Source organism: Actinia tenebrosa, unplaced genomic scaffold (assembly GCF_029948245.1).
Source record: "Actinia tenebrosa isolate PJP-AT-01 unplaced genomic scaffold, QUT_ActTen_1.0 PGA_scaffold4__44_contigs__length_22323623, whole genome shotgun sequence".
In the NCBI taxonomy this organism is placed as follows: domain Eukaryota; kingdom Metazoa; phylum Cnidaria; class Anthozoa; order Actiniaria; family Actiniidae; genus Actinia; species Actinia tenebrosa.
The window spans coordinates 16,469,970-16,484,556 of NW_028292581.1; the positions used below are offsets into that span (position 1 = coordinate 16,469,970).

The 14,587-nt window shown below is 37.6% G+C and overlaps 1 protein-coding gene across 1 annotated transcript; it reads right to left on the bottom strand.

Moving 5' to 3' along the window:
• Window positions 1-3,114: 3,114 nt before the first annotated feature.
• Window positions 3,115-11,214, bottom strand: LOC116297800 (uncharacterized). The gene is made up of 5 exons (XM_089036835.1): window positions 11,153-11,214; window positions 11,030-11,080; window positions 10,765-10,893; window positions 7,324-7,594; window positions 3,115-6,743 (listed from the first exon to the last, which is right to left on the bottom strand). Exons 1-5 carry the CDS (start codon window positions 11,201-11,203, stop codon window positions 3,115-3,117), a joined length of 4,131 nt encoding a protein of 1,376 aa, XP_088892961.1. The 5' UTR covers window positions 11,204-11,214.
• Window positions 11,215-14,587: the final 3,373 nt, after the last annotated feature.

Consider the following 14,587-nt stretch of genomic DNA (forward strand, 5'->3'; position numbering starts at 1 on the left):
TATTTTGTCTGCATACAAGACAGAAAGAAACCGTATATAGTATTACCAATAAGCATTTTTCAGCTTCAGACATTTACAAATACATTCAGAATGGTGATCACAAAACCTTCGCAAAACATTGGTTATCGCTAAAAAGGGCACAACCCCAAAGGACCGAAAAACTACGACTTGTGCATGGAATCAGTCAAGTTAAATTTAGGATTTAAAGGATCAATTATCAACTAGATTGCTACAATATTACGATGCTATATACAAACAAAACTAATAAAATATATAAAGCTCCAAAACGTACATCTACATTTCCAAAGGCAAAATCGGCACTTCTAAAGAGACCAATGACCAGAGCCAGTAAACGTATAGGACCATACCATATGTAGATGAAGCAAATATAATGAGTATTTACCGATAGAATTAAATAAAAGGCAGAGGCATGTCGATACATAATAGTTGGGCTTAGCATATTTTAAGCTCTTAATTTGGTGAACACGAGTGTCTTGGACAATAAATAATAATAAATAAGGTTCACTTGGTAAAGTAGATTCGTTCTCTTGTAGAGTAGAGGATAGGCGTGGCTTGGTTGATGAGCACAAGTGTCTTGGACAATAAATATAATAATAAGGTTCACTTGGTGAAGTAGATTCGTTCTCTTGTAGAGTAGAAGATAGGCGTGGCTTGGTTGATGAAGAGGGGTGTCTTGGACAATAAATATAATAAATAAGGTTTACTTGGTGAAGTAGATTCGTTCTCTTTTAGAGTAGAGGATAGGTGTGGCTTTGTTGATGAGCACAAGTGTCTTGGACAATAAATAATAATTTCACTTGTAGATTTTAGATACGCTTCTGTAACTGTATATTAAATTGTTACATATACTTGGTTCATGATAAGAGCTTTACATCATTACTTTCAATATCTCCCAACCACTCTGTCCAGCCTTTTATTACTTTGCCATCTTTTTCGCTGTCTTGGAATTCTATGAAATAGCCATCTCGACGGTTAAATGCTGCAATGGTTCCATCAAACCAACCCATGTATTTCATTACCCCTCCATTCATTTCCTGATATTCAACTGAAACTTTAGTTCCGATGAGGGATCTACCTCTTTTTTTAGGGGTTGCTCTCGTATCTTTTTCGATGTTTCTTCTCTTATCTGGAGGAACATCGTTATCTTTGCTACCATTCGTCAGACTCGAACGCTTTCTTTTTCGTTTATCGTTCTTCTTTTTCCTCCTACTCTCTTCACTACTTGCATACGAAAGTGTGACATTGTTTTCCATGGCAACAATCTTGGCAGCGTGACCTCTGTCTTCCGTGTAAATGTTTTCTAGAAGTGCAAACAATACACACCCTTTGTCATGGATTGACTGTCGGTTGATGGACTCCACAGCATTGGTTGTCCTTGGCGCAGTGTCCCATTCACTTTCATTTAACAAGGTATGGGATTTGGTAAACATTGCAAGATGATTTGGTCGACACCACCATTCGGACCAACTCTTCAATCTTTTCCACCCCTGTGTGTCGAATGTTTGGACTATGTCATTCATATCTTCTGTTAAAAAATTGCTGCCTTCTGAGAGATTTAATTGACCTGACAGGAGCTTAAAAAGTATCTTCACGTCGTTTTATCTGTTTCATTAGGAATTCTATTTCCAAGATAAAGGAAAACTCGTTGCTGCTCTTTTGACTTTGTTACCAGCTTCGCTACTCTTTGCAAAGAACGCGTCCAATGCACTTGACATCCTCTCAAAACCTTCTCTGCTTTTTCTTGCCCCAGTGCCTCTTTCAAGCCATTGGCCTGTGCGTCATCAAAATCAACAAGAATGACGTCAAGGGTGTTACCATTCTTGAAGTCGGGATATTTTTTTGTAACGTATGCAAAAAGCTCTTTGAATGCCGTTCCATATGCCACGCCATCTTGTTTGTTGCACAGTACTCTTCCAACGGCATTGTATAGCAATGTTTTTTCGTTCAAAGAGACGACATTGAGTAAATAAGGAAAAGATTCATTCCCTGTATATGTGATATCAACAAAAATATAAGAAGCGCTGGCTAGCTGCTCTGCTTGGAATGGCGCCATAAAAAAGGCGTACTTGTAATTTGGAGTAAATAAATATTCGCTACCTTCCATTTGATAACTACCCATCAAGGAGTTGATCTTCTGCGTTAATGGTTGGCTGTCTCCGTCTTGGTTCTGTTCTACTTTCTGTCGGATCTTTTCAAAATCAATTATTGTTGTAATTGCACTGCCACTGTTTTTCTTTCCTTGATTAAGAACACTGCCAATCGCAAGTCTTCTTTCTCGTCTGACTCTGTCAATGTTTGCTGCGGCAATACTTTTTTCAAATGGAGTGTAGCCCATCCCGAGTCCCTTCGACAGATCTTTTGCTGTGCTTCTTATATTATTAAGTGCAGATGTCTGAATGTCCTCTTGCACATGAGATGAGATCTTGTGAGGCGCAGGCTTGTTATGGTTGTGCTTATTTATTGTTCCCACCCACCTTCTTTTATCACCATCGACTTCTGGCCACATATAAAGGAATTGTACCGGACAATGACCAGTTTGTTTCAAAGGAACAGAATTTTTGTGCGTCGAGCACCTATTTATCCTTTGCCTTTTGGAAACAGTGTATGATGATGATTCACAGCCTGAGCAAACTTTTACTCCTTCGCAAGCTGCACGTCTTATGTTTAATTTTGTTTCGATTCCATTCAATTTAACCACATGTTGTTGCGTTTGGCTCGATGATCTGGACAGCTGGTTGTCATCGTACATGAAGTGGGACCTGTTTTTTGCAGCAAACGTTTTCTGTGTGTAGTCTTCACAGTAGTACAAAACGTCCTGCTGGAAGAATCCGGGAAATTCGTACTCTTCTTTATTTTGTAAAGGCTTCCACGCTTCGTCTTCGTTCAGCATCTTCTTTATTTTAGGGAGAAAATGGCAATTTCTTCCTGAACTTTTCCTGTTCTTCATTATCTTCTCGTTATCGCTAATTTATTATTGAAATAAATGGACTCATAACCATAATGCTTTTAGGATTTTTTATCAATTCAACACCGTTTATAGAAACTTTATAATTTCGAAATGTCCTAACAATAGCCTTTCCATTCACTTTGAGCTCAAAAGTTTGGAAATTTATTTCCACGTATCCCAGTTTCACTGATTGTCGAAGAAGATTTTCCCAAGCACCACTGGACCATTGCTTGCCATCTACCTCTTGGCCGATTGAGTAGGTTTTGCGAAGTTTCTATAGATCTTTGAATTGTCTCTTCGACAAGCCAATCTTGTTTTGCTCCTTTCAGCCAAGAAATGATTTTCCTCTCCGAAACACCATGTCCGTTTTTTTTAAGAGCTTTCTCCAATTCAGTTATTGCTTTCAAAAGTAGAGAAAGTGGATTTTGGATATCGAAATCACTCTTAGTATTCAATTCGCAACACAGACAACAGTCTGCAGGTTCAATATCGGAAGAATAGTTTGTGTCGTTATAATGTTCCATTATTCCTTTTCTCAGGCATTCGCCTGTATAAACACAATAAATCCACTTCCAACAAGCTTGATATTCCATTTTAATCTTTGTTCCATCTTCTTCGCTGCATCCCTTTAACCAATATCCTAGACGCTGGTCATCTTTATGCTCATTGATAAAAACTAAACCTAGGCCAGTATTTTCCTTTGATCTCCCTGATCTGCCAATTTCTTGTAAAAAAACATTCATGTTGCGCATGCAACCAATTCTTGCGACAAAATCAACATGAGGATTATGTACTCCTACCTCGTAGGACTCTGTAGCACACAAAACTTGAAAAGTTTGTTTGTTAAACTCATCAGTTATCTTGCTTTTGTTTTCCAACGACAAACCTTTACTATAAAAGGATTTAGCGTCCAAACCCATTTCGCTTTGAAGAGAGTATACCAATTCTTTGACCTCATTAGTAAAATCCATATAAATAATTGCATAGCTTTCTCCGATTAAACGTTTCAAAATTTCTGACACTGGTTTCCATATTGTGCTTGCACCTTCCTTCTTCTTCTTTTTATCGCTTACAGTTTTGTAGTTGAGCACACTTAGTTTAATGTTTTCTCGATCCACGCTCCCTTTTATGAGAACAGGAGAAGTTAAATAATCTGTGCATAGCGTATGTAAATGTTGTTCATCTAGGGTAGCTGTCAATGCCATTATAGGAACACCAGGTAAACGGTCCTTCAAAAACACTAGTGAGTTGTAGCATTCTCTGAAATTTGATTGACGATCGAAAACTTTATGCACTTCGTCCAAAACAATCATTTTGATAGAACCGTCAATTCGCTTAAAGTGAGGCATCATTTTATTGAAGTGCTCCGGAGTCGTATAAACTAAAGATGGTTTTTCAACTTCAGCGTCGTGAAACACCAGTTCCTCATTTGATTTGGCGTTTTGTCCGGCGCTACGACCCAGAGGAACAGCTGCGATACCATTTTGCTGTAGTTCTGTTACCTGACTTTGAATTAAAGACAAGGTTGGACTTACGACGACGGTCATCTTGTTCTTGGATATTAATGATGGCACTTGGAAACATAAACTTTTACCAGTTCCAGTGGGTTGAAGAACAATGACGTCATGGCCACTCTCAATCGCATGAATGGCTGTAACCTGGAAAGGTTTAAACTTTGAATACCCAAACTTTGTTAAGTGGCCTTTCCAAAGCAACTCCTTTGCTTCATCCAATTCAGGGAGGTCGTCTGGCAATAAATAGCAATCTTTTTCTTTTTGAACACCTGCCATCTGCATTTTGGGAGCTACAGAACCAATCATTTCTTCATCAGTAATGTGCGTTAAAATATCGTCATGTAACTGTAATTCGGAAACCTCTTCATCCTCATCATTTGCAGAGTTGAGAAGCTGCTCATCAGTTATGTCCATAATGTCGTCAAAGTCATCCACCAATATGACTTCAGAAGGTGTATTCTCTTTTGGTTTCATCAGAATTAAACTCTGCAAACCTTTACTGGTACTTGTCAATATTCTTTCTTTTATCCACCTGCTGACCTTTGCCATTGCTAATTCATTACTTTCGCCAGGGTACGAAACCAACATGACTATTCCAGAATCGTTTCCCCCAACGCAGCGTTGTATTCTGTGTGAATCAATTATTACAAAAATCCACTTATCTCCTATTTTGTATGAACACAGCGAAAACGAAACGGGAGGACAAGTGTAAACAGCGACGGCCTTTGTAATCGATGCTGTAGTAAATTCCATCAAGGATTTTTGCATTTGAAGTAAACCTTCTTCTTCTGTAATTTCAGCTTGCAACGAGAATAACTCAGTTAATTCAAAATTAGTGTTCATAACGCCTGATTTTGTTAAAATTGCAAGGGCTTCATCAAGGAGCACGTGTTGAGTTATGTTTCGGTGAGAGTTTACTTTCTTTGGAATGTCAATGATCAAATCATCAATATAACTCTTAAGTGCCAATGGATCATTGACGAAGTTTTCGTCTTTGGTCAACATTGCTGCTGCAAAATATGCGCTGTAAAATTGGCAAGCATTTGTTCCGTCAAGAATGCCAACTGCTTTCTCCAGATCCATCAGTAAATCCTCTGGCAATTGACCTTCGTTGGCACTGAAGACGGAACTGGTTACCTCACCAGCTATATCCACAACACTACCTTGGTGGCTCTCTAAATGTAGTATTTCGACTTGGATGCCATCATGCTCTTGTGCCCACTGATTATAATTAAATCTGGGATTATCGGAGACTTTATCATCACAAGGCGGGATTATTTCTGCAAATTTCTGGAAGGTGTGGAGTATGTCATTTAAACTTGCACGTTCATTGGGCTCAAAATGCCAGCCATTTTTAATTGCTTCTGTAAATAAGTTAATTTCCTGACAACTATCAGACGCCTGTGGTAGAGAAGGTCTTTTACCATCTCGAACAAAAGTCGGAACCAAATCTGGTGACTGACAATCTTCACTCCAGGGATGCACACGTGATGGAACCAACAATTCAATTAAGTACATCACAAAACTATATATATCGCTTTGTTTTGATGGTTTAGCGCCCATTTTAATAATTTCAGGGGCGATAAATGGTAGAGTTCCAGCCAATCTCCTCTGATCTTGTTTATTGTTCCCACTGGTGTTGACTGATGATGATGATGATGCTAGTGTTCTTATTTTTGAGAGCCTTATGGATTCCCCGAAGTCACCTAATTTAACGATAAAATTAGAAGACGTTCCACCATCCAGAAAGAAATTTACAGCTTTAACGTCGGCATGAATCATATCATTTCGATGCAAGTACTCCAATCCTTTTGCACTATCCAACGCCAATCTTCCCCTTATTTCCCAATCATAATCATCATCGACGTTGTCCAGAAGTCCACGCACATCATTTACTATAACCTGTTCCGAATCAATGGTAATGACTTTCTCGACATATTCCGTCACAATAGCGCAACGCAGCGGAAGAAATCCAAAGAATTTGATGACATTAGAATGCTCTAAGCCCAACATAATATTTGCCTCCGCCTTAATTTTTTTTCTATCGCGAACTGAAATACTCGGCAGGAACTGCTTTACTGCAACTTTAAAGGTTCGATACTTTCCTTTTACAATTTTGCAGAACATATTTTGTGCAAAAGGCATATCTTCAATTGTTACCTCTTTGGGGTCCATTTCACCAGAACTGTTTTGTGAAGTATCCCCTCCAGCCTTCAATCTTCGATGCTCGCAAAAATTTTGATGTGCCTTGTCAGACTTCCCTAAAAAAGAATAATAAAAATTATTTATAACTGTATTTTTTAATAATATTAAATCCATAATTTAACTCCAGCTCTAATACTATTATATTTTAAATAAGCCCCATTTTATTGCGGATACTCGAGATTTAATTCAGCCTTTGCTATTCACTGTATTTGATTTCCAGACCCATCTCAGACTCATGAATATTAAACTATTTATACAGTCGTCACGATATCGTATTTTGATAAAATATATTTACAAGGATAGAAATTATGTCTTTATTAAAAAAAGGTTTTTCGTAGCTACAATTTTAAAGTTATTTGTTTGGTGAGACAATTTGATGTGTTGACAGTGTTCGTTTCATTAAGTATTTGTAAAAGTGTTGGCTGGTAAGCTTTTGCCATCCAGCGCATTTCCCCATACAAATATTTATATAAAACATGCTATTTCATATCTAATGCCGTATTTCTTGTTTTACTTATTATCATGAGCTGAAACTCTTATACCTCTTTTCGTTCCTTTTTTTATTTTGACAAAACTGCTCGTTTTAAAAAAGGGAAACGTTTTCCTTTTGAACGACTATAATTAAGATTTACTTACTATGTGTGGTCCCGTCATATTGCCACAGCCCTTTGGGAATCTGTGGTTCTCTGAATGCACCTGGAATGTGGCCTGAAGGAAAGATGTGAAACCGACGGCAAGTTTTTTTCAGTTGTGGTTTGTTGTTGTAGCTAGGAGGAATAAAGTGGTTCAGCCACTTAGCACAACTGATTATGTCTTCAAACTTGACCAGCGAAGAAAAAAAAGCTTCCTCCGCAGACTTTCCTTTCCTCTTTTGCCTCATTTTGGTTGGGGGAGCAGCTATAAACATCTGGAATTTTTAATAGAAAGTACTAAATCAACTTTCTGTTTGACATAGTTAATGGATTGGAATGGTTGGGAAACCAGTGTTCTAGATTTTTGTTCGACTTTATCTATTGTTATAATAACGTGCACAGACAAAAAATCGTTACTTTTGTCGCAGTATTAGGGAATATATAAGTTTTTGTTTTCCCTAAAAATACTCCTTGATTGTTATTATTTGTTATTTAATCTTATATAATATCATGAATTGTTTAGCAAAAACGAAATCGCCTTTTTATGTTTTCTTATTTATCATCTAGTAACTGAACTGTATATGCGCGGCAATATTTATCCGCATGGTAAAAGTTCTCACTTTGAAAATGTTCATACATGAAAATAACAAGGAAATCAGTATGTTCCGCCGTACTTGCTTCGATTCATTGAAAGGTCAGTATCACTTGATGGTACGATTCAAGGCATCAAAGGCAGATCAAAAAGTCCAAAATTAGATATTCAAATTGTCCGCTGCTTAATTTTGAACGTTCGATTTGAGCCCAAATATGCCCAATCTGCGCGCGATCAAAAACCGCTGAAAATTCTGACCGACTGACTGACTGATGTAGCTTTATTACCAAATTTTCAAAATTTATTTACAATATAATATTAAAACAGGTACTTTGGGTAGTAGCTACTCAGAATAGACTAATCGAGCTGAGTAGCTCCTAAGATTAATTGAGATAATAATTGAGTAATAAATGATAATAAAGAACAAATCATATATAGTAGTATATGATCAAACAGATAATGAAAAAATATAGAAGTGTTATTGATAACTGAGAGAAAAAAAAAAAAAATTAACAGATAATCATGGAACAAATTCTAAGTTATTATTGAAGAACCATACGCGTTTCAGTAAGCCTCAAATTTTGCACTGGACTCTCTATTTTTTAATAGCTCATTCGAAATAAAACTCCTAAAAATTTAGGTTAATCAACATTTTAGAAAAAGTTTATATTTCTAAGACAGTGGCGCAAGTTTTGCTCCAAAAGCTCGTGCGTAGGCTTCCATTAAATGCTGATTATCTCGAAAACGAGCTTTGGACACCCAATTTTCCGTTCCAGATTTGGAATCACCATTAAATTAATTTTAATTCGGAAAATCGAACTTTTAAAAAAAGTTTGAATTGTTTTTCAAAAGTAGGCAGTCACCTTATTTGCTCGAAAAAAAACTTTTATTGAAATTTCGTAACTTTAAACTTTTGTCTTTCATATGTTTTTGTGACACTTCTTGCAATTTTTGATTGGAAAAGCCAAAATTTTGAGACAAATCGAAATCGTGACTTTATCGATACAGGCGTTTGAGTCCAAATGCTCCTTTGTCCTTGTAAAAAGATCATACATTGCGATCGTCCAAAACGTTGGGTGCGTTTCCACTAGGACATTTTTAGTAGTTTAAAATTCCTCTAGGTGTTTGTTTACATACCAGCTTATACTAGAATAAATGTGCAGCTTGTTTCCATTATGTAATTTGAGGTGATTTTAAGCTAGATAGATCACATTACCATAGAGCGCGAGATTTTAAAAAATGGCGGGAGAAGAAGCGCTTGTGTTTACAACACAAGATACAGAGCCCACGTTCTTCTCTCTGGTGCTTTTCAAGTTAGTCTAGATAAACATTTTGACAGCAAACTGTCAAATGGTGAGCTCTGATTGGTCACGGCCGGCAGTAGTCCAACTTAAGCCATCTTTTTAGGTCGCTTATCAAAGGTGTCATTTCCGGAGTTGAAGCAACTAAACTCGGCATTTTCTTGCGTGTAAACAATTGACTAATTAACCCAGCTTAAGTTAAAAAGATATAACTAGCTAAAAACTAGTGTGAGCTGCGTCGGTGTTTCTAATGAAACAGTAATGATGAAAAGGTAAATTATACACCGTGAAAAGATGAAAAAACTTACTGACGTTTCGGACGTTAGTCCTTCGTCGAAGGACTAGCGTTCATCTTTTCACGGTGTATAATTTACCTTTTCATCATTCCAGCTTAAGTTAGTTCAGAGCCATTATCATTATCATTGGCGTTCCATCCATGCCAAAATTCATAGTTGACATTCGATATTGTAGTTTAAGTATTCTTCTTGGTTTGTACGATTGGACATTCAAGGTTAGATATTTTTTACGGAGTTTTCACAATTCTACTTTGTAGTTAAGAGTATGTCGATATTGTAGCTGAAGTATTCTTGTTGGTTTGTACGATCTTCATAAACTATGTTTACTCAGCTTTCAGAAAATGTACACTTTGTTTGTGTTATACTATAAAGCCAGCGCGAATAATGGTCGTAAACGTATCCTAATATCTTAACGAGCATACGAACAAAACCACCATGTCCTGGCATGGTTTGAAATTTCCACATTTCCGGTCAAGTTCTAGCTAGCTAGGACAACGTGTTCACACTATGGTTATCGTATTTAGCTAGCTAGAAAGTTACAGCGGGAATGCACCCTTTGTAATCGGGTTTATGAACAGCAAGGTAATGAAAACTGTCATGTCTGTCCGACAATAGTTATTATCTCGATAAGATAAAATGATTAATATTTTTTTGGCGAAAATATATAACATTCAAAAACTTAATGAAACGTCAATGAATAAAAATGTGAGCCATTGCACTTAAAATTGGCAAAGCAAAGGTTTTTTTGGGTTTACTAAATGTATTTTTGACACTCCTGGTAAATGCCTATTAGGGTTGTCAAAGATTATAGTCACGCGGTTTTGCTGAACTCCACTTCCTTCCCCCCTCCCACTCTTCCATGGCAGGAAAAATTGTGAAAAAACCTCTACGAACAGCAAATAATAATAAACAAAAGGGAAGAGGTTAATTGAGAATACAACAATTTTATTATAGACCACAGTTCATGATTTATATTATTTTACGTTATGTATTTTTTAAGCTATATATAGCCTCTAAGAAAACTGTTACCATACTGATGAAGCTACCACTTGAAATATAAGTGAATTAAATTCAATAAAAAAATAAAGAAATACAGCCGCGAAAGAAAAATATAAGTAAGAAAAAAATATGGGAAGAATGTAAAATGACGATAGCGTAAATACGAAAATAGGAACAATGACCCGACGCGTATGGAGGAATTATATATATATTAGCTGGGAATAATTTTGAAATATGAGTTGGAATGAGAAACTTACCAATTCAGGGCCCGACCCCCTTTGGACAAATTGTTGTTCGCTGCCTCTTTTTTCTTCTGGAAGTTCCAATAGGCGTCGCTGGTGCTTTTTACCCTTTACATGGATTCCAGAACTCACATCTGCTGGCATCTTTAAAAGGGAAAATCATTGATTTAGCTTTTCGATATATGGTGAGAGCAACTATCGCGCCATGTGGATAATAAATGTTGGCATAAATTTTAGATCATTTGTCGTAATACCCGATTTGCCAAAACAGTGTACTTACTTTGACTTTGCATAAAGAGCAGTTCTTCCAGTTGAGGCGATCTTCAAACTCCTAATGGAAAAAATAGGATTCAATCGATGCTTTGGTCAATTCACGACGATTAGTATGGGAAGTACTACTTACTTTCGAACGGTCTTCTCCGAAAAAGAAAACGTCCGCGCACCCTGCACCCATTTCAAAGTCCTAAAAGTAGTACAAAAGACCATTATGTCACTTTAACCTAACTTTGAATATAAATGAAGTCGTTTTAGATTAATACCTCTAAAGCGTTGTCCGCCAGATTCTCGTCCTGTTGGTCGGCGAGGTTCCTCACCAGGGCCAAGTTATCTTCAAACTCCTTTGAAATCGTAGGTGCGTAACAAGTTAGACTTCTTTATAAATGTTTTGTAAAAGTACTTTAGATATCTTACCTTTGAACGGTCTTCGCCGAGGAAAACAACATCCACAAAAGGGTTAAAGAAATCCATAGTTTAAAAATTTAACGGAATATCGCACAAGAGAAGCTCTATCGAAAGTAGATATAGCAGAAGAATGAAACAAAGACCTTTGCGTTGAATTAAACTAGTGCAATTTGATTCCTCTTTATCTGATTGGTTAAGATACATGAGAAAGTGTGAAAAGTAGCAATGTAAAAATAGATGGAAACACCACGTGACTGACGTCCAACATGCATGGTTTTTGTCTTAAATTACTTTGACAAGTTTGACAGCGTAATTTCAAGTTTGATACAGTACGGATCGAACGTCTTTAATGATTAACTGGGCTTGACCGACCTACTGGCTTCTCACTACTGGGTCTCACTCGTGTAGCCTCGACACAAGTATTTTGCCTAAGCAATATCGCCGTGTTGCAATCCCGCGTTAAACTCAATAGGAATAGTTAGTTGCATAAATTCCGTTATATAGTGTTTAGTATATAACAGAATTTAAGCGAGTAGTTAGTTGCATAAATTCCGTTATATAGTGTTTAGTATATAACAGAATTTAAGCGAGTAGTTAGTTGCATAAATTCCGTTATATAGTCTATAGTATATAACAGAATTTAAGCGAGTAGTTAGTTGCATAAATTCCGTTATATAGTCTATAGTATATAACAGAATTTAAGCGAGTAGTTAGTTGCATAAATTCCGTTATATAGTCTATAGTATATAACAGAATTTAAGCGAGTAGTTAGTTGCATAAATTCCGTTATATAGTGTTTAGTATATAACAGAATTTAAGCGAGTAGTTAGTTGCATAAATTCCGTTATATAGTTTATAGTATATAACAGAATTTAAGCGAGTAGTTAGTTGCATAAATTCCGTTATATAGTGTTTAGTATATAACAGAATTTAAGCGAGTAGTTAGTTGCATAAATTCCGTTATATATGTATATATGTATATTTTATAATAAACATATAGAAGCAAATACTTGCATAAATTATTCCGTTATATATACCTTTTTGTTTGCATAATATGCTTATATATATATTCCCCTCCTCCCCAGTTCCCCTCCTTCGGGACTAATACTCAAGTTATAGTTCATTTAGATTTAGTATTTAATAGTAAAATTGTAAACCAGAGATACGTCTCATTTCTTCGCGATCGTATAATTCTATTATACTTCAGCCGCTTCGCGGCCTGGCATGATCTGTAATTATACTTCAGAAATTTCGACTCCATATAACTTACAAACCTGTTCAGACAACGGAGGTTGAAAACTGGTCTCTGGCCCCTCCTTTCTTTGGAACAGCAAACAGGGTACTGATAAACCCTCTGGGGAATGTCTGCTTTGGTCTATTTTTGGAATTGCTCCTTTTTCTAGCAACTCCACAACCTCCTTCTGTATGAGCTGCCAGAGGTGACTGGTTTTGTACTGGATTTGTCATAAACTCTATTTGATAGCCCCCTTCAGTCGACAAAACCCATGGGTCCTCTGTTATAAATTACCAATGGGTCAGAAAAAAATTTAACCTCCCTGCTATAGGGATATGAGTCATATTTTGCAATACAAGGTGATAAAACATACCTGTAGGGAGATGTGGAGGCCTGGAAGTTACTGTTGTGGGAGCTGGGGGTGGCTTTGAAAAGCTCTTCTTGGTTGAAAGCCCCTGCCCCTGGGTTGTAGGGTTTTTGTTTTTGGTAGGTGTGAAATCCTCTCTGGAATCCTCTGCCACGATAGGACATGCCCCCTCGACCTTGAGGCGGGGCTTTTTCTGAAAAGGCTGCTGACCCACTTTTGCTGCTTCGGCCAAGTTTTTGGTAGTTTCTGCTCTAGTTTTGAGACGGTCTTCATGCCCATTCCCAAACAGGTCTTTATTAGCATCAGGGAAACTCCTCCTTAGATAGAGATGCTAAAGTAGGGTTCAGTTTAGTTAAAAGGTGCTGGCGTCTGTTTACAGATAACCATGCTGAGGCATTTCCAACTAGCTGAATGCCTTTCCTGGTAGTATTGAGCAGAGCTTGAGCTTATTCACTGAGACTCAAAGTGACATTATCAGGCTTCTGAACTCCTGTAATGAGAGCTGCCGAGTAAGAGACAAGAGACGGTGTATAAGCAGCTGCCACATCAGGTCTAGGAAACTCTTCAGTGATCATGAGACCTTCTGGTAAACTTTGATAGACTTCTGGTAAGTTCAATAAAGGCTTCTAGTTCTGCCGAGGCCTTCCATCTGGAGGTCGACTGATCTTCTTCAGGATCCGATTTCCGTTGGGTCTGCAAGATCCTCCTCATTGTCATCAAAACGGCCTCTTTTGGAATAAGGCTTGATTATTTCAATTGCTTGATCATGAGCGTTTTCTGCTAGCTGTGTCATAAGACCTTCCAGCTGCACTGTTCTGTACTGGGTTTGAGCTTAGATTGCTTCCCATGGCTTTAATCGCTGAAGTTACAGCGGGAATAAGCTAAGCAAGGGCGGATCCAGCCATTTGGGGGGGGGGGCTAATTGAGTTTGGGGGGGCTAATTGAGTTTGGGGGAGCTAATCGAGTTTCTTCCATCAACACAACGGAAAACAAGTAAAAAAAACATATAATTCTTCAGTTTCGTTTTCTTTTGTTTTACTGCTGAAGGCGGGCTTCAGCCCCCCTTTGCCCCTACCTCCCCTGGATCCGCCCTTGATAAGGGCCGCTGAAAGCGGTAGATTTACCTTGAATATCTTGGGAATTTCCAGCCATAACTCCACCTCTTGCAAAGTTGGAAACCAACCTCGTGGAGCGAAAATAGAAATGGCGACGATGGAAGACCGCGGGGGTTTGTGGGTACAGCTACCGCTGATCTCTGACTAATCCCCAATCAGGCGCGTTTTTTTTCTCCGAAATTCCGCGTCCAGTCGCGTCCAGCGACAATCGTAAGCGACGACTAAATTCAACATGTTCAAAGGTGAATATCTATTCTATTGATTAATGTTTTCACGTTTTTCCATATCAAACATTGAGTGTCGTATTTCCGCACAATCCAAATATGGAATTGATCATACCATATATGGAGTGAGCTTTCCCTACTCAAACTTGGACACTAACATATAGAGTAAAACTTGATATGCCTGAAAATCAGAAAATAAAATCCTACATCCCAGACA